This window comes from Musca vetustissima, unplaced genomic scaffold (genome assembly GCF_032173495.1).
Source record: "Musca vetustissima isolate MV318-11 ecotype Yass unplaced genomic scaffold, APGP_CSIRO_Mvet_v1 utg2253, whole genome shotgun sequence".
NCBI classification, from domain to species: Eukaryota; Metazoa; Arthropoda; class Insecta; order Diptera; family Muscidae; genus Musca; species Musca vetustissima.
Window position 1 is genome coordinate 470,489 of NW_026888442.1, and position 25,453 is coordinate 495,941.

Sequence of the window (25,453 nt, forward strand, 5' to 3'; positions counted from 1 at the left end):
ATTGTACTGCACTTTGCATATCCCATGCCATGAACTAATATTTTTCTGTATGAACTTTCCACAAATGTAATTCATGTGCGACATCTAAATTTAGATTATAAGATTATGTCTCAAATGATCTGATAAATAAGTATAATCTTCAAACTGACTGAAAATTTATTTAAAAGCTATATTTAAAAACCAATTCTCCCATATCTTCGCTTCGAATAACGTTTTTACCACTTAATTGCAAAGTTTATGTAAATTATTGTATTTTTTCTATGTTCTGAATACATATTATCCTTCCTATTTGACCCTCAATAACTTATTTAATTGTATACATAACATATTTGACCATTCGCTTCTAACCATTTCATGAATATTCCATATTTTTTAATAAGGTTGTCACCAAAAAAGTTAAATAACTCTTAGGACCGCAGGACTCCGCAGCTAATTTTTTTTATTCCTTAAATAACACACTTTTCACCACTCAAATAAAAAAAAATTAGAGCTAACCTTTTTTAAACTTTTTTTTCTGCTCCACTAATTTCAAAATTTGTTTTAAAAATTTGATGAACTAAGTACTACAAGTGTGGACGACTGTATACACCATATGATATCTATATACATACAAACTAAAGCGAATCCTAGTTTTTACATCCACAGCAACCAAAATAAACACTTTTATAATAACCGTTAAGTTGAATATTCAAATATTTGAGCATCAGAAAAACACACCCATTTTTCGAAAATATAGTAAAAAATCAGTTTATAAATAATTATCAGATTTGAACCTTTGTAGAGACAAAACTACTTGACATATCGATATAAAATTTCATATTTATTCTATTTGGAGTGTTTTCTATCAATCCTCATCAAAAAATTTGTCCTCCGTGGTACTTGGTTTTGACCATTTTTGGCCGCGGTCGTGACACTGTGCGATGTCGGTTATTTTAATATCAGGCGACTTCAGTTGAATTTTACCTCTAAGTACCAGAAATATTATGATGTGTAACATCGGCTATTCCCTTTGAGAGGCCGTCGGAAATTTCTAAAGCAACATCCAGATCAGACATATAAATGACTGTGTTTTGTTTTCTTGGACCCACTGTGGGTGGTATATGTTGCTATGTCATGGGATTTTGACAGACATATAGAATTTTGATTTATGCGGATGGATGGTTCATTTCATATTTCTTATTTTTGTTGGCACATTTTCCCCATTCTCTGACGATGATGTCCACTTTGTTTATATAAATTTTGACATGAATGTTAAAGGCAAACGTCAAACAGACATGACTTTGAAACTAGTGGCTGGTTGAATGAAAGCTATCAGATAACAGCGGATATAAATAATGCCTGCCCCGCTTAAAGGTCACTGCAGTGACGCAAAGGGATACACTATTTATAGAATTTAATATTGTTACAATATCATTGAATCCTTTTTTGTTGTTATCAATTAATTAAAATAATATTCATTTGTTTGTTTACCTTTGCAGATATCCTCTCACCCACCACACCCAATGCCAGTCTGGGCGGCAATTCAATTGATGGCAAAAGCGGTGAAGGCAACGGTCTCATCTCCGGTGGCCATGAACAGCTTAGCGCCAACGATAAACTACTCCTTTCGCTGGAGAAACAACTCAACATTGAAATGAAAGTGAAAAATGGCGCTGAAAATATGATCCAATCATTGCAGAGTGGCCACTATGGGCGTGATAAAAAACTCCTCGGCGAGGCACAACAAATGCTAACAGATTCTAAGGCAAAAATTGAATTCTTACGTTTGCGTATACTGAAAGTAAAGCAAAACAAAGAGCATGCCTATAAATTGTCCCAACAAGTGGCGGCAATGGATTCCGCCGATAATGGTGGCAGTTGTGGTCCGGGCAGTGTGGGTGGCATGCTGCCACAACGTTTGGAAACCTCACTGGAGGAGAGAATTGAAGAATTGCGGCATCGTTTACGCATCGAAGCCGCCGTTGTCGAGGGAGCGAAAAATGTGATACGCATTTTACGAAATAGTAAAGTGCCAGATAAAAAGGCTTTGCAAGAGGTAAGTGGAAGGAAATATGTTCGACTATTTATGATTATTTTAGTTAATATACTCTTGGTTTCTTTATTGTTAGTTTTAAGTTTTTTTTTAATGATTCATGTAACATGATGAGTTTCTGGCTGGCCCAGCCATTAAGGATGACTGTCGGTCAGTCATCGTTGGTATTCTTGTGTGGCATATTTTTTTTTAGTTTTTATGTTGTGCCAACTGCAAACTTAAATATCTGCCAGAATACTTCTAAATATATTTGACCTGTTTTTCTTCTTGAGTTGTTAATGCTAATTACTTTAATGTTAAAAACACACACGCATACAAACATACCTACGTACAAATTTTTGCATTATGGGAACACAATTTTTGGGTTAATTTATTTTACAGTGATATTAAAGTTACACAGTGCTACAGTGTTTTTTTAATACAGCCGAAAACGCTTATAACGACGGGCAAAAGGCGGGAGAATCTCTTCTCAGGCCTATTACGTTTTTATAAACGATTATGTTTAAAGAGGTTGAATCCATGCTTATTTAGTGTAGATGTTTTCATCTGAGTGACGCATAGGGCTTCCAAAAAGCATCGCCACCGTCATCTTACTCGATTAGATGATTGGTCTTCTGTTGACTAACCTCAGTGAGGGGGCTGACATCTATCGTTGATTATACACAACGCCTCCTTTAATTTTATTGCATTGGTTGGGATCCGTGCTTATTTATTGTTGTCGTTTACCTCTGGGTGGCGGCTCCCATTTTATTTCCTTTGTTAATCCTCTTGGGAAAATAGATCTTCTCCAAGTCATTGCATGGATTAGTTCAATCATTTATTGCAACATGTCCTATTTAATGGAGCTGCCATCTATCATTGCATAGCAACAACACCCCCTTGAATTGTGTGCAATGGTTGAGGTCCTTGCTTATTTATTCGATGGGTTATTCTTTTTTGAAATTCTAGGACTTCCACTAATCTTTCTCGATTGGTCCTTGTTGTAGTTTCGTTGCTTTATTCCCGCGAAGTAGATGATGTGTCTTCTGCAAGCTGTTCTAGACATTGAGACTGCCACCAATCGTTGCCTAGAAACAACGCCTATTTAAATGAAAGGCATTGGCTGGGGTCCTTGCATATTTATTGTTGCCAATCTCCTCTGGATCCTGGAATGGATCTCCTGCAATTTCTATTTGGTGTTCTTATGATGTCATCTCTATATTTAAAAAATATATAAAACCATATTAACGGAGCTTCCACAAAACATCGTCATCTTCCTAGAAAGATAAGTTTTGTTTAGTTTGGTTAACCATATTTTCTTATTCCAGCTAAGTAGATGATTGATCTGCTGTAGGCTATTCTATGTGATGGTACTGTCACCTATAGTTGACTAGAAACAATGTATCCTTGAATTTTGGGCAGTGGTTGAGATATTTGCTTTTTTAGTATTACCATTTTCGTCTGGGGACATTATAATTCCAGGGCGCTATAATTCCAGGACATTATAATTCCAGGGCGCTACTTCGGCTGCATTTCAACTGTGTCATTTTTTCCTTCTTCGTGATTCCTATCTATATAGGACTTTGTGGAAGGCCATCATCGTCATCTTACTCGAATAGTCATTGTGTTAGTATCGTTAATCATTAATTTTTTCCTGCTAAGTAGATGATTCATATGATGTAAGCTGTCTTAGCTGTCATCTATCGTGTCCTAGAGACTATGTCTCATTGAATTGTCTGCAGTGGTTGAGATCTTTGCTTATTCTTCTGCCGACTTTTTCGGATGCATTTTATCTAGAGTAGGATCATTTTTCCGAATATTAAAATCCCCATTTAAAATATTTTGTTCCTATCATTCACGATGTGGCAGTTATATATCGTCGTATAGATGTAACGTATTTTTGAATTTTTTACAGCTGTAGGTCTCCTTGCTTATTTAGTATTGCCATTTTCCTTTGGGTGGCGCTCGTTTCCTGCGCCCCCATTTTGTTTATTCTCATTTGGCAATGCCTTCGTTCATTCCATCTGGAGTGGGATACAGCCGCATTCGAAGTCGACCTTTTTAATTACTAAAATTTTCATTTCACTTATTTTAATACGTTTGTATCACTGTATGAGCCACATTATTTGACAAAAATCTATGCCAAATTATTTTTTCTTTTGTTCCTCTTGGTCACTTTCCCCAAAAATATATTCCTTGTATAACAAATTATTTGGCCCTGCATATGTTTATGTACTTAAAGCAGAAAATCTCCTTCATTGTTTGCTTATTTATGTACTGTGTTGCTGCTGCACACGCACACATATTTTCGAATACTTTGTATGCAAGTTAATTACGTCAACCCCCAATCCGCCGACCATCGCCAACCGAGTGATCAGTCAGGCCGACAGTTCGTCCACTTTTTTTATGAATTTTTATTGCCACCCGAGCAACAGGGAGCCGTCAGACTGTCTGTTTATAATTTGCTGTGTTTTGGTAATTTGTTGCCGTTTTTTATTTGTTTCAAACAAGAAGCAGGGAGATCCCTTTGCTTGGGATATGATGCATTCATCCATCCGAACAAATTTTCTTCTTGCAGATGACCCATATTTTTTGTGGTGCATGCAACCACATTAAACAGAATATCTTTTTTTGGTTTTGGGTTTTTGATTTGTTTATTTTTGCATCTAAATTCTATTGGTGGTATTTCTACATGTCTGTCGGTATGTTTGTATATTTTATGGGTTCTTGTTGTCGAAATCTTTTCGGCCTCGAAGTAATTATGATTATTGTTAACTGCAACAACAATAACACAAATTTAATTTTAGTTTAGAAAAAATAAATATTTTTTTTTTATTGGCTGCAAATGAGTTATGCACTCAATTGGTGAACTATTGTTGCAATGATGGTTCTTGTATCTTTTCAAAAGATGAATGTTCTGGAATTTTTGTACCGTCGTCGGAGAAACATAAAAATGTTCTGATTTTTTTCGTTATTACCTGTTAACATTTTTTATGACTTTTGCACGCAATGTTCTTGCAAAATAATAGTTGCGTAGGAACAAAGAAAATGCAGAACATTTCATGTGCCAAATTCCAATTATTGAGGACTTGGCATGGAATTAGTGTTTGGTTGAAATTGCGAACATATTTGAGCGGAATATATGTTTACAAAGGAAACTCACATTTGTAGGCTCCCATCTACCAAACTCTAGCCAGTTACTTTTAAGATGAAAAATATATATATTCTGATCATATACTCCAAATGTAAAGATTTGCACATAACCAATAATCCAGCCAAATGAGCGACCGAATTCACAAATTTTTTGTGACTCCCCTATTTTTTTCTTGCAGGTGTGAATATTTTACCCACCTTTATTACCTTCTAATATGTTCCCTATAGATTTTTGTATTTGCCTTCTTTGCTCATTTTTACCGCTTTTACTTTTCTTTATATATCTCTTAATTAGAAATCTCTCTTCCGTAGTCCCTTAAAAAGTCTATGAAATCCGTAAATTCACCACCAATGAATATCAAATCGTGTCTCTCTCTCCAAAGTACAATCAAATGCCGGACCCAGGGCCATACGAAAAAATATTGTGTGAGTTTTTCTTGTTGTTGAGGAACAGATATTTTCCGGTTGAAAAATAAATAAGCAGACAGCACACAACCAATTACCAGGGTTGCCATTGTAAAAATTGTTGTAAATATGAAAATATTACAATCGGAAATTAAATCTAATTAATAAAAAAAGGAAATCTTTATAGAGGCGCTAAAATAATCATCTATAGGGAGTGAATCCCGGTGCTACAGGGGTTTCCAATACGAATTTGTATAGTGCTATTCACTTTCGGTATGTTCGAGATTCCTACAAAAGATAGATGGCAGCTCAATTACCTAGGACAGGTTACATCAGACCAATTTTCACCCAGGGAAAATGTCAGCACTAAATTAAGAAAACAAGGACCCCAACCACTGCATAAAATTAAGGGGCGTTGTTTCTAGGGGCGTTGTTTCTAGGCAGCCCCATTACCTAGGACCAGTGTTGCCAAAACTTTGTCATTAAAAAATGCTAGATTTTGTTTAAAAAAATGCTAGAAAGTGCTAAAAAATTTAAAAAAGTGCTGAATAAAAGTGCTAAAAAGTTTATAGAAGGAATTTCGCTTAAAGCTAATAATGAAACCTGGAAATATTCATCTAATATCCTACTTATTCATAGTCAGAATAAATTTCTAAGTCGATATAGCCATGTATATATAGCTCGCAATATTGATGACAGATCTTTGAAATTCTGAAAATGGAAAATGAAAATGGGATTTATCTGTTCTTTTTAGGGTAGCCCCAACCGAATTAGCTATAATTTGATAGTTTCGATTTTCATTGGAAACAAGTAAAAGAGTGTCAGTCGGTGTTACCGACAGAGATATACCCCCAGCTTATGGTTTGCGGAGGTCTTCGGAATTAAACACAGATGTTATTATTAGCTGTATATAAGAAATATGTTTTTATCAATGAGGTTTCGGATTTAATATTGATAAAATTGTATAAACTATTGGGTCCAATCTTCGGAATTGGTATAGATAATATACCAATGCAATAATCGCCTGATATTGCATTTATAAATATTTTGACCCTCTGTGGGTAAAGATAATAGGTTGTACAAAGTTTCGTTAAAATCGAATGTTCCGTTTGCATGTTATTATGAAATTAGTTTTTAGCATAATTTTGACCATTTTGTGGGGGAGGTACCAGAAGGAGTGCCGATATTCAGCATCTTCGAACTTAAACTATATTTGGAAGAACTATTAAATGCAAATGGATGAAATTGATTATTCCCTTCGAGAGTTATCGTGCGCACCAGCCAGCCAGCCAAACGAACGGACATGTGTAAATCGACCCTATATTTTCTGAAACTGATTTGGTCCAAAGAAACATGTGTCTAAAATCAATATCTCGATGAGGCACATTTTCACCGGATCAAAGTGTATATACCCTCATTAGCCATAAGGCTGAGGGTATAAAAAATCTGCCTAACAAACATTATCAATATGGGTTTTAGTATATAGCGGTACCTTCATAATTCGGTGGCTTGGTGACTTTAGGCACATTATTCAACCGAAGTGGTTCCAATTTTATATTTTGGATTCCCATTAGGCAGAAAATCTCCATACCAACAATTATCAATATTGGGCCTTCTCAGGGTAGCCTCAGAGAGCGGTCGGGGACGTTTTTTAATAGAATTGATTGTAATATCACATTGCGCGTAGGGTTCGGAAGCCTATTTTCGGCATTTTGAGGGATTTAACAGTATTCTATGGGTTTTGTTAGGGTAGAAAATATTTATGTGGACAATTTCTATATTTGTTCATATACTCCATATAAAATGTCCGTCCTTTTCGCATCATTTTAAAGTTTTAAAACCCTTTTCCCACCGAAGTGGTTGTATAAAATTGGCGAAATTTTTCGATGTATGTCCATTTTTGACATAACTTCCATATAAGGTGGGACGTGACCCTATAAGTGGCTATAATTTGACATTCCAGATAGTTTATAATATAAAATATAATCAGCATTGTTTTTTCCAAATAAACAACCTATTACCAGCCAATGTTTTAAGAAAATTTTAATAAACACCACGTGGTTCTTTAACATTAAAAATAAATAAAGATCATATCGTGAAACATAAAAAAATTCTATGTGGAATCGAAAAACGGCAATTTTTTTGGTATAAAATCAAATAGACGGAATATTTTGAAAATATCCAGAAAAAAATAAAAAGTGCTAAAAACGATGCTAGGTGCTAGATCAATTTTTTTGGTGCTAAACGATTTTGAAAAGTGCTAAATCTAGCACTAAAAGTGCTAAATTGGCAACACTGCCTAGGACAGACCACAGCTGACCAATAAGCTACTTGGCAGAAATATAATACACGAGAAGAAATGATGAAAAGAGATTTTTTGGACATATCCCTCGGACTACCTAAAATTGAGAGATATTGATCTAATTATATTTAATTTTGTTCCTTGCGTGATATTCCGTGAAGAATATATAAGAATTTATTTTTCGTCGTACCGATGCGAAATTGGGGTGTAATCAGGACAAGAAACCAAATGGAATATAGAACCAACATTTTAATAATTTAGTGGTGGAGATAACAAAAAACCACGAAGTGGAAATGAATTTAATTTTCGAGCAAATCGGATACTCCCTTCGAGATCTCCATCTTTGAAAGTGATTAAATTTTTTTCAATTCTATGTACGATCGAGCCTTCAAAATTATTACTAATTAAAATTTTGCTGCTAAAAACCATTTTTCCGACCAATTTAAGTGTTTTTACGGACCGACCACCCTGCTCATTAAACACGATGTTGCAAAACAACACATTGGGAAATTATTAGATTTTCTTCGTTTTTGTTTTCTCTAGTTTGTGTAAACAACAGAGCATATTGTGATCTGCACACACCAATCCGCACATACACACATCTTAACAATAAATGTGTACCGACTGGTACCGATCGTTGCTCTAAAAATCATTTCATTGTGTATAGTTTTGGGAGTAAAGAACAACAGACCCCCAAAAACAAACAATTCAACACCACCACTTCCTCCATCACACATCAGAGAGTGAGAGAAAAATAAAAGGCTCCTCCGTAACGGCCGAAAAACTTTGGCGGACATTCGGAAACAGATTTTTTTGTTTGTTTTCTTCAGTTGAACGAGAGACGTGGTATTGTTCAAAACGTTCACACAAAAATCAGCCAAAAACATATTTTGCTGGCCAAATTAGCATATTCGTGGTGTTCGGAAAATTCAGTTTTCTTTTGGCCAACAACAAAATAAATTTTCGATTCCTATTTAAATATTTCAATACAGTACTAATTTCGGAACACCTTAAAGCGAGAGAGTGGTGTTTTCCATTGCAAAATAAAAAAAAAACGAAGACGAAGAACCAAATTATCAACTAACATTAATAATTTAAATGATAAAAAAGAGGCTTTAATAAATATAAAAATAATTATTTAAATAATTATTAATAAATTTGAAATAATTAAGTAATTGCAAAAAAAGTACCTGTTCAATGTACGTGTGTGTATGTGTTCTAATTAGCATTATTTTACGTGTGATTGTGTGACTATAAAAATTTATTTATTTATTTTTTTTTTTTTTTGAAAACAACGGGAGTGCACATATTTTCGCAACAATTCCAAAATAAACCCCACAGTGTGAAAAAAATTACTTAAAGTTCATTTAAATATATTGCATAATTTGTGTACTTAGTGTTTAAATAATATTAATATTTAAAACAATAAAGAAAGTAACTACTCAACAAAAATATATATTTGTCAAATGTAATAATAAAAAAAAAAAAACGTCCATGAAATTTCACATTTAATTTTGTGCCCCAGTGTTAAATTTAGAAAAATCTGTCAAAAATAACCACCAAAGCAAAATTTATATATTTTTTTGTTCAACTTGCCTAACGTTGACCCCAAAAACATTTATTTTTTGTTGCTAAAACAAAAAATATTACACAAAAAACCACAGTGTACGTTTATAAAAATATATCTACATCCACATATATATTTAATGTGTTACTAAATATAGTGGACAAGAAAAAAAGCATAAAAAACATGTGAAAATGACATATCTATATAATTTTTTGCTGTTTTCAAATTTTAAGAACTGTTCCTAATCATAAAATAATAAAAAACGAATTTTATGATTTTTTGAAAAAATTTTCGTTTTTCATAGGAGGTGCAGAAATGGCTAAGAAAGTGTCGATGGAAAAAATATTATTATTTAAGAAAAAGATGGAAATGAAATATCTGTTTTTAATATTAGTTTTTTTTCATAATCAGATATAGTGGTATTCAATTTCGATATATTTTCGAGGCTCTAGCTCAATTTACCAATCTGATATTTCAGATATTTGTTTTTCCCTTGACAGCAATTTACTATGACATACCCTCTTTTAAAAGTCTATATCGATTTTAGATAGTGTCCACCTCGTAGTGGTTGAAATAAAATTGTCGGCCAGCGGGAACATAACAATTTATCAGTATAAAACACCTCGAAAAAATTGGAGTAAGGACTAAGAAAATTGCCCTATTTTCTGTTCTTGGTCATCATAATTAACTTTTATTACCGAAGTTGCTAAAAAACCAATTGGAAAAATTGTCTATATAAAAACACAAAAAAACGTTCATTATTTTGGAAGTCGTAGCCGCAGATGCTGTAAATTACACATAGGACTCTATGTAGGTATGGGATTTCCTCACAATACTAAATATGCAAGGGTCGAACCGCTGCTCAAATTACGGGCGTTTTTTCTATGCAACGATAGATGGCAGCTCCATAACCTGGGACTGGTGGCTACAGGAGACTAATTATACAAAAAAAGTATAGAAACCGATGGGTCCCTCGGAGGAAGGAAAATTATTTAAATATATTTTTCAAATATTTGTGAATAGAGACGCAAAATATAGAAATGACAGGAGATAGCATCAGTGCAATATTTAAAAAGCAAGGACACCAACCACTCCTAAATTAAAGGATGGAATGTTTCTAGTCAACGATAGATGGCTGCCTCAATATCAATAAGAACATAAGAACTAATCGAGAAGTATGGTGATGATAACACTAAGACCCAAGAGGAATAAACAATTATTAATATAATAAACATTATTTTAAAGTGCTTATAAAAAATTTGTAAAAATGACAGGCATCAGTATTACAACGTGAGTATAACAAAAAATATGGCAGGATGTATATGTTATGGACAGGATGTAATCTATTGGAAGTCATAGCCGAAGATGCTGTAAATAATACATCCGGCTCAATTTTTATACCTCAGCCTTATGATACGCTAAAAATGGGCGTCATCGAAATAACGGTTTTATACCCCATGTTTTTTGTACTAAATTCGTTTCAAATAATTTGGAGTCGATTGACAAATGTCCATAACCGATTTCATCCAAACTTTGCACATCATAGTATTTTCTCAAAACTTAGTCCATGTTCGAACGAAGACGGGAATTTCGGTCCACTCCTTCTGGTTGCTTACCCACAAAATTTTCAAAATTGTGCAAAAAATTTATTTTATAATATCAGGATGTGAACGAATTATACGATTTGAAGAAAACTTTGCACAACCTATTATCTTTACCAAGCCTAGGTAAAGTCCTAAGGGCCGTCACCTCACCTCCAAAGGGTCAATATTTTATGAACTTGTAAATTTGAAGCTAATAGAATAACCCTGTTGACCAACATTAAATCCCAAACCTCTTTTGTAAGAACATATACCTTATATAAAGCAAATAAAAAACCTGTGTGTAATTCTGAAGACTTCCGCAAACCAGGGTATATATCTGTCGGCAACACCGACCAACACTTTTTTACATGTTTAACTTATATTCAAAATAAAATAGGATTTTAGACGACTAATTTGAGGTATTTTAGAATCGAGATGGCTGTATTTTTCATATAGGGACCTCAATATATCGGTTTGGGTAGGCCCCATATAACCGTACCCTCACTATTCTGTGTTGTGGAGATTATCTCTAATTTTATATTTTGGAATCTCACAGAAAATCTTCGTACAATAAGTCTTACTTTTTCCAATCAGATCATCCAATTTTTCTTGAAAATGGACCTTACAGTCACGATAATTTGTCGAATGATATCCGGATCATTTTCATGCATTTCAAGGACTTGATGAGAACCAACACGATATTCTTTATATTGGGGGATTGAGTTCTTGTAATTACTGAAGATTAAAGGCTTAAGACCGAAGTCTTTATGAAAAATGAAGTTCAATGTCATTTGTGAATTATCTAATTTCAGCCAGTCTACTACTCCTGTCATTTTCATTAAAATACCTTTTTTAATGCAACTCTTGTAATGGTAAAAAAATCAAAATTCAAATTTGTGTAGAGCATTAAAAATAACCCTAATTATAATCCCATTCATATATATAACATCCGTGAAAAAAATATTTTTTATCATTCAAATCAAAAAAATGTCGGTCATAAATTAAAAACACACCCCAAATTGTTTAGTTGGCGTATAATTAATATAATACTCATACGTTCTAATTAATGATAATAATACGCCACACAGGATATTAAAAAATATATGATTTTTTGTTTAACAAACTTAATAGCAAATAAAAAGTTATATACGATTAGATTTAAAAATAAATCCCAAAATTATCAAAAGTAAATCCGTTTTAAAATGGTGAATATTTTTTTATTGTGAATATTTATGGTGAATTTTTTTTATTGTTAACATTAATTAAAACGTATGAGTTCTGTATTCGTTATACGCCATATGTGGTCCTCATATTTTTCAAAATTCCTACCTTACGATCTAATTTTCTTTACTGCTGAGAACGAAAACTTCCATCTATTTTGAAATGCTAAGACTTTTGAATCAAGGTGTTTCCCAATTAATTATTTTTCGCGGTAAAAACGTAGATTTACCCCTGAGTAATTAAAATTGTATCTTATGAACACATTTTCCGCACATTGTTGTTAATTTTTTTCATGTTGAAGCATTTAAAAAAAGGTGTATTTTCGAAAAGTTTTCTTTTAATTTTTTTTCTGTTGCTCAGAACAGTCCTTATTCAATCGGCAACAAACATACATATTTCGCACTTTATGATCGCGGCCTGTTGCTGCTGCGGTGGTCATGTGAAAATACTTAATTTTCTTTTTCTTGACGACATAATTTTGTTGTAGTTGCTGTTGTTGCTTTTGCCACTTCTTCAAAATTTTCTTCTTGTTTATTTATTATGTGCGAATGTTATAAATTTTCACTTTTTATTTCAATATTTTTGTTTCAAGCACACATGCAGCAAATACATACATATACATATGTATATGTAATATTAACTTGGTGACGACGTCGATTTCATATATTCGACGTCTTCAATTTTCTGCTTGTGTATTTCTTTTTTTAATTTAATTTTAATTCAAAATTTTAAATTTTAATGGTTGCTTTGTTTGAAATTAGAAAACACCTTGATCATTTATAGCACAAATATTTTTCGTTCATCGCCGCCGCCGCCGTTATTGTGACACAATAACGTCCGACTATATGTCTGTTGGTTGTACCGTCATTTTCATTTCATTGCTAAATTTTAAAATATAAACATGAGGATTATTTTTTTAATTGGGCATTTAATTAGATTTTTAGCAATAGAAAGAAAAAAAATAAGACACATTTCTTATGAAGAAAGGGATTTATTTAAATATATATTTTTTTATTATTTTATAAAGTTGTTATAAAAGTTATAAAATAATAAATCACAATTATTCGGTTCATCTATCATATTAGCGTATAAGTTATTAATTATACGTTATAATTTATAATAATCATACGCCTTATATTCCTCACAAATGAAAGGGGTCTAATATAAAAAACAGTAATAAATCAAAATAATATGTTTATTATCCGAGATAATTAATATTAATCATACGCCTCATTTTCCCTACAATTGAAATGTGAGCTAATTTTCAAATTAGCAAATAATAAAAAAAAATACTTAAAAAATATTAACAGTTAGAAATTGACCCCGTGTTAGCGTATAAGTAACATATTAATTATACGTTGCAATTAATATTAATTATACGCCTCACATTCCTTATAATTGCATTGGGAGCTAATTTTCAAATTAGCGGATATTCAGAACCATAAAATGATTAGCAGTTAGAAATTAACACCTGTTAGAGACAATAAATGGTTTATTTTTGATATTGAAATAAAAATGCATTTATGATGGGATAAATATTGATATCGAATATTTGATACACATGTATATGCAATATCAGCCAAATAGTCAGCCAACCACGACATTAAAATCATTTTAGTTTCAATATATTTTGCACATCCAAATTATTAAGTGGTTGCCCTACTTCTTCGATTGTCAGAGAACTGGTGGCGTATTAATAATATAATAAAATAATATTTTCAATTAATATTAATCATACGTCAAACTAATCGTGTATTGAATGTCAGTTTAATTTGAACCAAAAAAATACAAATTTCAAATCTTCAATGGAAATACTTTTTCCCGGTCATCCATATGAATTCCCTTTAGGTCCTATAGGTTTTTTTCGGGCCCTTCAGATTTTCTGCTGAAAAATGAATAGAATACCCTATAGTAAGACTCTACAGACTCTCTAGATATGTGAATAAATAATCGGTTTTAGGGATATGGCCAAGTTGATTGTCCTTTGTTTCAGCCAAATAGCCAAATTGTTAAGAGGCTGCACTATGGCCACGATTTTCATCCATATGGTGGCGTATTAGTAATATAACAAAATATTATTTCCTATTAAAATTAATCATACGTCAAACAAACCGTATATGGAATGTCAGACTAATTGAAACGAAAAAAAAAAACTAAAAATACCAAATTTTCCATGGACAAACTTTTTCTAGATCTCCCATATGGAATCCTTTCAGGTCCTATGGGTTTTCTTCAGGCCCTTCAAATTTTCTGTAACAATATGAATAGAAGACCTACAGTATGACTCTACAGATTCTCTAGAGAGATATAAAGATATAATCGGTTTTAGGGTTATTGAAAGGCCCAGTTGAATGTCCTTCGTTTCAAGATATTTTGCATAACCAAATTGTTAATAGGCTGCCCCTTGGCCACGATTTCCACTGGTGGCGTATTAGTAATATAACAAACTATTATTCTCGATTAATATTAATCATACGTCAAAAAAACTTAAAATACCAAACCTTCCACGAACATACTTTTTCTAGATCTCCCATATGAAATGGGTTTTCTTCAGGCCCTTCAGATTTTCTGTAAGAATATGAATAGAAGACCTACAGTATGACTCTACAGATTCTCTAGAGAGAGTCCTTACAGACGTTTTTTTAGAAATTTCCTTCTGTTTTTCGATATATAAAGATGTAATCAGTTTTAGGGTTATTAAAAGGCCCAGTTAATTGCTTTTCTTTTCAATATTTTTTGCATAACCAAATTGTTAAAAGCTATAGTCAGCCACGATTTTCACTCACCTGGTGGCGTATTAGTAATATAACAAAATATTATTTTTCATTTAATATTAATCATACGCCATAAAATTTCAGCCCAATTTGAACGAAAAAACTAAAAATTCCAATTATTATTAAATAAAATTATTAAATAAAAAAACATATATTTTTTTCCTAACAAATTCTTAGTCATTTCTGCCAATGAATAATCTCACCTCATTTCCTAATTAAAATAATAAAAAAAGTTAACACAAATTTTGTTTAAAAAAATATGCAAAAAGCAATTTCATACCTCAAAATTCAGGCAGCAACACCTGCATATTTTTGTTAACTTTCGCGTCAAACTAAAACAATCTCTGGGGGCAAGTTAAATAAACAAAACCAACAACAACAAAATTGAAAGAAATTTAAATACATATTTTTCTAAATTTAACATCATTAAAATGTGAAACAAAATAAAATAAAATTTTGAAAAAATCGAAAATTTTAATTATTCAAGTGCTCTAAAAAAAAAAAAAAATACGAACAACCAAAAAACTGGTGATTGACTAAAAGTGTGTGATAATCCAAAGAAAAAGAAAATGTGTGGGAAGTGAAGAAAATAAATACGAAACTAAAAGAAAAGAAAACAAACATGTAAGCAATTGATAAATGTTGGTGATAAAGAAATAACTGGCGAAAGTAAAGCAATAATGCCGCTGTTGGTGGTCAGCAACAAAGCAAAGAACAAACACTAATCCTCAACCGATACCCCTACACCAAAAACAAATACTAAAAAATTACCTTCGAAAAATAATTTCCCAACTATGGATGACAAACCCCCACCTAATCCTTCATCGTCGAAATCCCAATATAATGCCGATAAACAAACCGAAGCTGGTGCAGGTATTACAAATCAAGATTTTCGACAAAATCATCCCCAACCTCAAGGCACACGGATGCAACAACCACCACCTATGCCCCACGAGTTGACTGCTGAATGGACGGTAAGAGCTCAACTGCGTTTTGCACGAGCGGGTGAAACTGTGCGTAAAGATTTCAGTACCAACGATCCTATTAATCCCGTACGAGTTGTCTACAAATGGACTACTTTGGATGCTGACGGCTCGGAGATACACCATCATAATGAACCCGAAGAGGATGACGTCAAGCATACGAATATTTTTAAACGTAATTCATCACGTTCATCGGGTTATTCACATCAGGATCCGACAAAGGTAAGTTGAGCTTTCTTCGGGTTATTAGGGGGAATTTTTTGAGAAAAAAAATATTGGACTATAAAATGCGAATAATAAAAAAATATTAGGTTCTTAGGTATCTATAAAAATATTTTTTTGAGCTACTATTAGAAGCCTTTTCAAGATTAGTTGTTCGATTTTCTAAAAGAAAAAATTTTGGGTATTTCAAGGCAAAACATTTTTACCCTTAAAGACAAGACCTTGCGGTGTTAAGACTAAACATATTCGCTATTTTTATTAAAATTCGTCCACGTCTTCTATATAACGCTTATATGTCATAGAAAACTATTTAGATCGCGAAATCTACGGTAAATATACTCTTCTGTATATAACCTCTTCAGATGGTCCCTTGATATACCCTTTTAGAAAAATCGTTTGAAAATCTTCAATGAAAATATATTTCCCGGGTCTTCACGGGACTTCATATGGCTTTTCAGATCTCTTATAGGAATATGAGTAGAATACCTTCTATAAGACTTAACAGATTTTCTACAGAGAGTCTTTACAGGTCTTTCATAGAAATTCTCTTCTGGTTTTTTCTGTATATAAAGATGATTGTCCTTCGTGTCATCTATTCGAAAGCCCTTCTGGTCTCCCATCCATTTTATAGAAATCCTTTTCAGGTCTTCTTTGAGAAGTACTTTCAATCTATTCTATAGGAAATCCCCATAGACATTCTACAAAGACGTCCTAAAGTTTTTACGTACAATTTTGGTCGTATTCAGGACTTCTCGATGTGTTCAATCGATAGTTTTTTTAGGTCTTCCACTTAGAGTTCCTAAATGATATATAGATAGCCGCAAAAGTAAATCTAAATCCTCTAAAAATCTTCTACAGAGAACTTTTGCAGCCCATCTACAAAAAGAGGATTTTTAATAGGTATGTTCTACAGTAAAAAGTCCCTTCAATTTATCTCAAGAGGGAATCCGGTGAACGGTTTTTGAAAGACTCAGTTGGCTATCCAACGAATGTCCTTTCATGTCCCGATCGTCCCGATCTTCCATCCGTTGCATATAAAACCTCTTCAGAACAAGGTTCCTTTAATATATTCTATAAGACGTAGAAAAGTCCATCATCTGAACGGTTCTTGGAAGACTCAGCTGGCTATCCACCGAATGCCTTTCGTATGTTCGAAAAACGTCCCGATCTTCCAACCCTTGCATATAAGATCTCTTCAGATCTTCCTTAACAAGGTTCCTTTAATAAATTTTATAGAAGGCCTTACAGACATTCTAAAAATACCTCCTAGAGGTCGTCTGTAGCAAAACTTCCTTTGATAGTCCTACATAGATTTTTCCATCAGGTTTTAAATAGAAAACGTATTCACGTCTCATCTATATAGTCTATTTGGATCTTTAGATCTTATGCGAAAAGTCCTTTCCGATTTATATTGAAAGGTGTAGTAATATTCCATTTAAAAATAATCTTTAGAAATACCCTGAGATCTCCTATAGAAAAAATCCATTGTTGTCGGTGTAAAAATTTCCACCAGATTTCTTCCGAGCAAGGCGGCCTTCCAATAGAAATCCCTTCTGGTATTTCAAGGATTTTCTCAGTTTTAGAAAGAATTTTTATATTCTCTCAAACTTTTTTAATTCACTTCGCAATTGTCCAATATTTATTTTCCTGAAAAAAATTTCCTCCTGCCAACAGTAGCAGAATGTGTTCCGCTTTATTGAGGACTCAATTGCAAAATTTTCAGCCATCAACTAAACCTTCAAAAATACCTCAAAAACAGGACAGTTTTCGTTCGACAACATCATCGACAACGGGATTTGGTGGTGGAGATTCGGCATTCAGCGGTTCAAATACCTCACATCACAACAAAACGAAAAAAGATGGAAAATCGGCTGACTCTGGGAAACCCTACTATGGTACTCGATGTCGTAGTACCTGTAATATTATTGTATCGGCTGTGGCAGATTTTTTACCACCACCGGGAAGTAATGGTGAGGCGGGAGGAGTTGCAGCAGTAGATGACGCCGGTATGGATGTGGGTGATCAATCACATGTAAGAAGGCAATTTGTACGAGAAGAAGAACCAGATCCATTTGTTTTCAACACAACGGCTTGTTATACTGTTTTACCCGAAAAGGTAGGTTGTTATTTTTTTTTAATTTGTAGGGGTTGGGAGGAGGAAACAATGACAAGAGAATGTTTATATATTTGTTTTTTGGTCCTTTAACTGATTGCCATTTAATTGTCACATTTCGGGATTTGATTCATGAGTTCTTAAATAATATTTGTTTCCCTCATCTAAGAAATTTCTTTTGATGTTCTACCGCACCATGAACGTGAGTCACTTTCTTATTGTTCCGCACCGCCTATTTAATATTCTCTCTAAAATAAATTATGTGGCATTTTTTCTTGAACTATATTCCAACACGAAATGCCAATTAATTCTGTCACTTTTGGTTAATAAGGAAATTAACGCCATCATTCCGTTTCAACTAATTTGTGGTTCTGGTCTGACCTATCGGTTCGAGATGGACATGTTTTTTGTTGCAAAGACAACAAGTTTTTTTTTATTTTGCCTGGTGGTTGGCTGGTCATTTGTTCGCACTTTTGATCATAACTTTTGGGGGGTTTGGTGAATGGGTTTGGTTGGCTCGGGTGATGATAACGTTCTAATAAATCATTCACCATAACACTCCGACATTCATATGTCCATTCTCACTTAGTCTAAAACAATAGCGGGACGTGTTCGCACCCGTATGTCTTGTTTATTTATTGTCCGAATTTCGGCCTTTACTGGCTATTTTTAAATATTTGCGAATCACGATGATGCCGCTGAGAGGAACATTGTCGTGTGCACAAAACACTCACTGCCAATCGTCATGATGTAGTTGTTGTTGTTGCTTTTGTTGCTGCCGATGATGCCATTTATAGGTCATTCACATGGGACAGGCACATTAGGCCAAGCAAAAAAAGTGTTTCCACCATTTCCTCCTCCTCCACTTCGTTCACCTTTTTTGGTAGTACAAAAAATTCTAATAAAAAATTCTCCTTTCAATCAGTCCTTTGACGAGGATTCTTGCCCCCAAACACCCGTCTCTAAGACAGGGAAAATTCTCAACCTCAAGGATGCCGTATGCCAGACAAGTGACACAGAAACCAAATATTTCGAGGAATACGAACACAAACGTTTCAAGCAATCACACAGTCCATTGGAACGTCGGGACTCGAGAAGATCCTATGATCATCGCAGAGCCACCGCCGAGGCATTATTGCAAACACCCAGATATGCAAGTGGTGCAAACGAGGGAAACACATTTATGGTAGGTACCTGAAAAATATAAAAAAAATATGATAACTAATAACACCCTCTCTTCGTTTCTTTAGCCTTCGTATTTATCCTCGCCCAAATCTCCACAGGCTTTTAAATCGGCCTCCATGCCACGAATACCCTCTATCGAAGGTGAAGATGTGTCTATGGGTGCTAACTTTGGACCCCTGGGATCCCTGCCGGCCTTTATGGCCTCCAACAAGACCGTACAATCCGGTGCGGATGTCCAGAAAAAACCTCGAACCGTACACATTGATGTCTACTGTACCGGTTCGGAAGATGAAGATCATGCTGATGCGGAATCGAGCTCAGAATTTGAAGATAATCGGAGACATGATCAGGAATCAAATTCCACATTTCAGACGGTATTGGATAATGAACAAATGCGTTTGCGACATCAGAGGATGAGTGGTGCAGCACTACCCCGACGATTGGGAGGAGCTAATCAACAACAGCAGCAGCAAAAATCTTCTTCTGAATTGAACTCCTCCTCCTGCAAACCCAGTGAACCTCAAAGTCCCATAATCTCAGGAGATTTACAATTGGGCCATGGTATAACCAAGTCCAGCACCACAGACGAGGTCAACGAATCGAAGCATATTCTCTTCCGCAAACATATTGGTGACCAGCGAGCCATTAAATTGGCCAATTTAAGGCAAAAATATTTACGGCAGTCTTCCGAAGATGTGGCCAGCTTGGGTTATCCCAGTTCCACCAGATCGACGGTACTCGACAATACTTGCAGCAGCATGTCCAGTGTTTTAGCGGGACATGATGTCACAGATGCCCATTGGAAAGATGTGGCCGCTGGCGGGGAAGATAATGAAGATTATTCTCTTACGAAATCGGAAAGTTTTGAATATGAAAATGCCTTGGATCGTTTGAGGATAAGGCAAATGGAACGCCTATGGTCGAGAAGTCATTCAAAGGAGGATGAATCGACGCAAAATAATCCAATGGCTTTGCATCAGCCCCATCACCAGATGCATCCTCATCAGCAGCATCCACATTTACAAACAATTGCCGAAAATAATAATAACAACAATAACAGAAGGTTGCAACGTGATGACACCTTACCCTCTGAATCGGATTTCACATCGGAAACCGATCAATTCTATAGTTATCCTACATCGATGCATCAACAGCAACGTACCACATCGCCTGCATTTCAACAAACTCAACATTTTACCAAAAATCGTCCCGGTTTCTTACATTTCTTTGGGCCACAAAATGAACTGCCCCTACCACCACCCGAACAACCAATGTCCGCACCCATCGAAGGATCACTACTCTATCCGAATTATCAACCTAGTTTGCAGCGATGGAAAAGTGAGACACGTGAAAATCTAAGTGCCACCGCAACACCAGCTCTAACACCCACCGAACTGAGTCGTCATGCATCACCACAACCCCAAGCCACAGGTCTCTCGTTTCAACGTAGCGGCAGTGAGGCTCCACCTACCACAACCAGTGCCTCTACTTTCCCCGTTGCCACTCCCACACCGGCAAGACGTTTAGATCTATTTCAAACCTATCGTCAAAGTCCAGCCATGAGTGAGGCCTCTACAGGTCTGCCTCCACCCGGGTATTCTTCCGAATATTTGGACAAGGCCAGTAAATTTGGTAAGGTGGTGGCCGCCCGTAAACCGGGTCATCATGTAGGACCAACAAAAAATCCCAACTGTTCCTGTGAAAGTTGTCAGCGTTGGATGGCTGAACGTTTTCAGGTGCGAGGTCGTGCATTTTCTTTGGGAGAATCACCGGTACTAAGGAGAACTAAATGAGAGGGAGCGAAATCGAGAGAAGTTGAATACAATACCACCACCACTGCCAAGAGAACAATACAAAACCATTAACCATTGAAGAAGTCCTATTAACCATGATTTTGTGCATTTACCATTCTGAATCCTAAATCTAACCTCAAACAAATTGAAAATCGAAAAACAAAAACATTTTTTAAGAAAATGTTTGGAAAACCATTGAAATTAAATGTTCATTGAGAACCTAGCTTAGTGTCTAAGAAAAATATTGAAAACCAACAATAAAAAAATAAATATAGCATTTAATTTAAAATCGGTGTTTACCTCACTAAGTCGAATCCCGACAACTTATATTACAAGGTCTTTCAATATATTATTTATTTTTTCTATTGGAAATAGAAAAAGACTTATCTCCGGGTGACAACGATTTTTTTTAAAGAGGGCCTGAGGGTCTACCAATTTGTTTAAAAAATAAAATCTGAAGATGATTAAATGGGTTTTGGGAATTCTGATACCGACTACCGACCGATTTCAGTTATATGATCTGGTAGAACTGATAATGTTTGGAGGTAATTACCCAAAGGTTCTAATGTTCGAGTAAGTACCGCTACCTTGAATAACAAGACAAACAAACCAAGAGTATTTTTCCAATACCGCCATTATAAAACATTCAATTTTTTAATATATACTAAATCATATTTTATCATCTCCCCCAGGCCCATGCTCGTCTATCGGAATCATCCCGCAAACTTGATCTCTTGTGTCATTCATTAGACTTGCGACGTCTAGAATTACCAGCCGAATCGTTGGCCGCTCAACAGCTTAAAAGTGAACTGCAATCGGTGCAGCAAGCCTCATCGCCGGTACCCTTCAACTACACCTCACTACAGCCCTTCCATGCTGGTCTCTTGGGTGGCAAACCGTATCAACAGGTTTCCACATTGGGTCGTTGTGCCAGTGTAACGGGTAAACTTGAGGTCCGACTGATGGGTTGCCAAGGCCTGCTCGAAGATGTACCCGGTCGTTCGCGACGTGATAAAGACAACAACTCTAGTCCGGGTGATTTGCGTAGTTTCGTTAAGGGTGTCACCTCGCGTAGCAGTTCGAAGAGTTATTCCGTCAAAGACGAAACATCATCGGAAATAATGGCCGTGATAAAATTGGACAACATGACGGTGGCTCAGACCTCATGGAAACCTTGTTCGCAACAAGCCTGGGATCAACGATTCTCCATTGATCTAGATCGTTCTCGTGAGCTGGAGATCGGTGTGTACTGGCGTGATTGGCGTTCATTGTGTGCTGTTAAATTCTTGCGCCTGGAAGAGTTTATCGATGATGTACGACACGGCATGGCGTTGCAGTTGGAACCACAGGGTCTACTGTTCGCTGAAATTAAATTCTTGAACCCGATGATTTCACAGAAACCCAAACTGCGACGCCAGCAAATGATTTTCAATAAACAGCAGGTCAAGAATATACCGCGTGCCAAACAAATGAACATCAATGTGGCCACCTGGGGACGTTTACTGAAACGTAATGCCCCCTCGAACACCATATTAGCTGGTGGTAAAATGCCAACTACCACTAGGGATAGTGAATCGCCCATTTCACGTACCCCCTCCTCGGGTACCATTGATCAGGAGCCCGAACCCTATTCACCTGGTATTTTGGCTCAAAATATGCAATATGATGCCGAAGCGGGTAGCACCGAACACATTGAAACACCCGGTGAATGTCCAGATCCCTCCGTTTCGGGTCTGAGTGGTAAACGTCCGCTGTCGATGCAGGGTATTGCCGCTTTGCCACCCGAGGTGACATCACCCCAGCAAAAGAATACAGCTGCTGCCAATAATAATTTGCATCTGACCATACCGGGTAAAATGATGCAACCCAATCCGATACCCAAACCACCAACAAGTGCTGGTTCGAAACAGACCACACCCACAGATGTGGTACCACCACCGGTACCAGCCACCTCACCACCTAAATTGGATCAAGAGGTAAGTCGTTTAGTCAACGAATTTGATGTACATTTCTGTAAAGATTTCATTGAACTGTCATCTCTCTGCGCTGTCACACGAAGCATCCAAAATTTAAGCATGAGCTTGTTATACACCATCATTCATTACTCTCCTCTCTCTCTCTCTCTCTCTGTGGCTATCGCTCTCTATACAATCATTCATTTTCATTGCTTACACTATATATCTTCCGCTATCTCTCTCTGTGTTACTTTTTATGGCTTGGTCCATCAGGTAATCTCTATGCTCTCTGCTGTATCTATATTTACTTTGCTATCTATATTTTTGTATCAATGTAAGGACTTTGGTTGAGGAGTTCCTGGTTCTCCTTGGAAATTATAGTAGCTTCTAATGGGAGAGAAAAATGAACACAGTGATTTCTATTGTCAAGAAGTAAAAAATGAAGATAGTGGTAGTTCACTTTACTGGACTCTTGTGAGACAAACACCTTCGATTTGTTCCTCATTTTTTATAAATAAAATTTTTCTAAGGACCTACGATTTTTTTTTATAGTCACGAGGTCCTAAATTTGTTATAGAAAAAAGTAGAACTGAGTACCTACGGTTTTTTCTTTAAAAAAGTGTAACTGAGAAGTCCCCGTGGGCCTACGATTTTTTCTATAGAAAAAAAGTATTCGTTTTTTACAAAAAAAAAAAGTCCTAAGGACCTACGATTTTTTTCTATAGCAACAAAGTAAAAAAATTTGTTTGGGACTACAAAGTATTTTTATATAATTTTTTTCTATAGAAAAAAATAGTCCAACGATTTTTCCCTATAGAAAAAGTGGTCCTGAGGTCCTTCTAATTTAGAAAAAAAGTAGTCCTGTGGCGACTACGAATTTGTTTCTGTAGAAAAAAGTAGTCATGAGGTCCTACGAATTTTTTTCTATAGAAGAAAAGTAGTAGAAAAAAATTGTTAGTCCCCATAGGACTATTTTTTTCTATGGGAAAACATTTGTAGTCCCCACAGGACTACTTTTTTCTACAGAAAAAAATTTAGTCCTGTGGGGACTACGGTTTTTTTTCTAAAGATGTCCTGTGGGGACTTCAAATTTTTTCTATAGAAACAAATATCAATATTTTTCCAAGATTCAACGTGGACCCCATGTAGGTGGACCCCAACGTTCGGTATTTTTAGCATTTGGTGATTTTATACTAAATCACTACCAAAGTTCAATATTGGTCCACTTTTTTAGGGTTTTGGGGAATTTTTGGTACAATTTCTCTAATCTTAGATATATTAGCCCCGAACCTGAGTGTTTGATATTTACACAGTAAAGCCCCTTTATGATGGAGGGAATAAGAAAATTCGATGCGACGAACTTAAAGTTTTCACTTTTTTATAGAAAAACAATGTTGACCACTTGGCGTTTTTATGACATCTGCAAAGAGAGATCACTGTGTTGTTTTTTCTCTCTCCTTATATTATTGTAGTATATTTTTTTCTTTTTGGTGTTTTTGATGTTCTTTTAAGAAAATTATATTCTGTAAATTATAAATTATGATTGTGGTGGCTGGCCTTTATTTAATTTTGTTTTATTAAATGTAGTTTGGAAATCAGTGTTCATCAAATACAAAAAAGCTAACCACAAATATACCTGCCATTATTTTTCTGGTTCAAGTTCGATTAGATGTTTGCTATTAAATAATTTTTTTTGTAAGCCAGTGGATTTGTTGAAGCTTCATTTTGCCAAAAAACGTAAAAATTCAATATTATGTTTTTATTATTTTTCAAATCATGACAAATGCGCATCGAGAAAATGTCTGCCTTTGCATTTAGGTTTGGTTCGTTCGGTCTCATACATGGAAATCATTCTACAAATAATTATAATTAAAAAAAAAAACAATAAATAAATAAATTACATTTTGCGTCTGGAAATGTTTAATGTAAGCAATGTGGATGTGGTAGGAAATCTGTTTCCAAATATTTACGCGCCGATTAAAAAACACTTCGTAGTAGGTTTTCTTGGGAGGGATTTGTGTATTTATTTATCTATCATTTCTTCATGCTTACCTATTTTTTCTTTCTTCATTATTTTTGTTATGTTAATTGTCATTGCGTTCTTTTTGTTTTTCTTTATTTTCTTTTTGTTTTGTCTCTAATGTAATTTTTGTGTGATTTTTTTCTGTTTCATTTTTTTGCTAAAT

General features: G+C 34.9%; 2 protein-coding genes across 4 annotated transcripts in view; both read left to right on the top strand.

The window, feature by feature from the left end:
- Positions 1 to 25,453, top strand: part of LOC133336306 (serine/threonine-protein kinase N) — a 146,186-nt gene that overhangs the window by 104,982 nt on the left and 15,751 nt on the right. For all 3 annotated transcript variants that reach the window (XM_061544592.1, XM_061544591.1, XM_061544590.1), the window contains exons 3-4: positions 1,479 to 2,035; positions 22,005 to 23,288. In XM_061544592.1, the coding sequence (XP_061400576.1) occupies positions 1,479 to 2,035; positions 22,005 to 23,288 (1,841 nt within the window). The remainder of the gene's footprint in view (positions 1 to 1,478; positions 2,036 to 22,004; positions 23,289 to 25,453) is intronic.
- LOC133336271 (uncharacterized) lies at positions 15,811 to 21,314 on the top strand. Its single transcript, XM_061544553.1, has 5 exons — positions 15,811 to 16,221; positions 17,945 to 18,337; positions 19,040 to 19,217; positions 19,306 to 19,520; positions 19,585 to 21,314. The coding sequence occupies exons 1-5, from the start codon at positions 15,811 to 15,813 to the stop codon at positions 21,310 to 21,312; spliced, it is 2,925 nt and encodes a 974-aa protein (XP_061400537.1). The 3' UTR covers positions 21,313 to 21,314.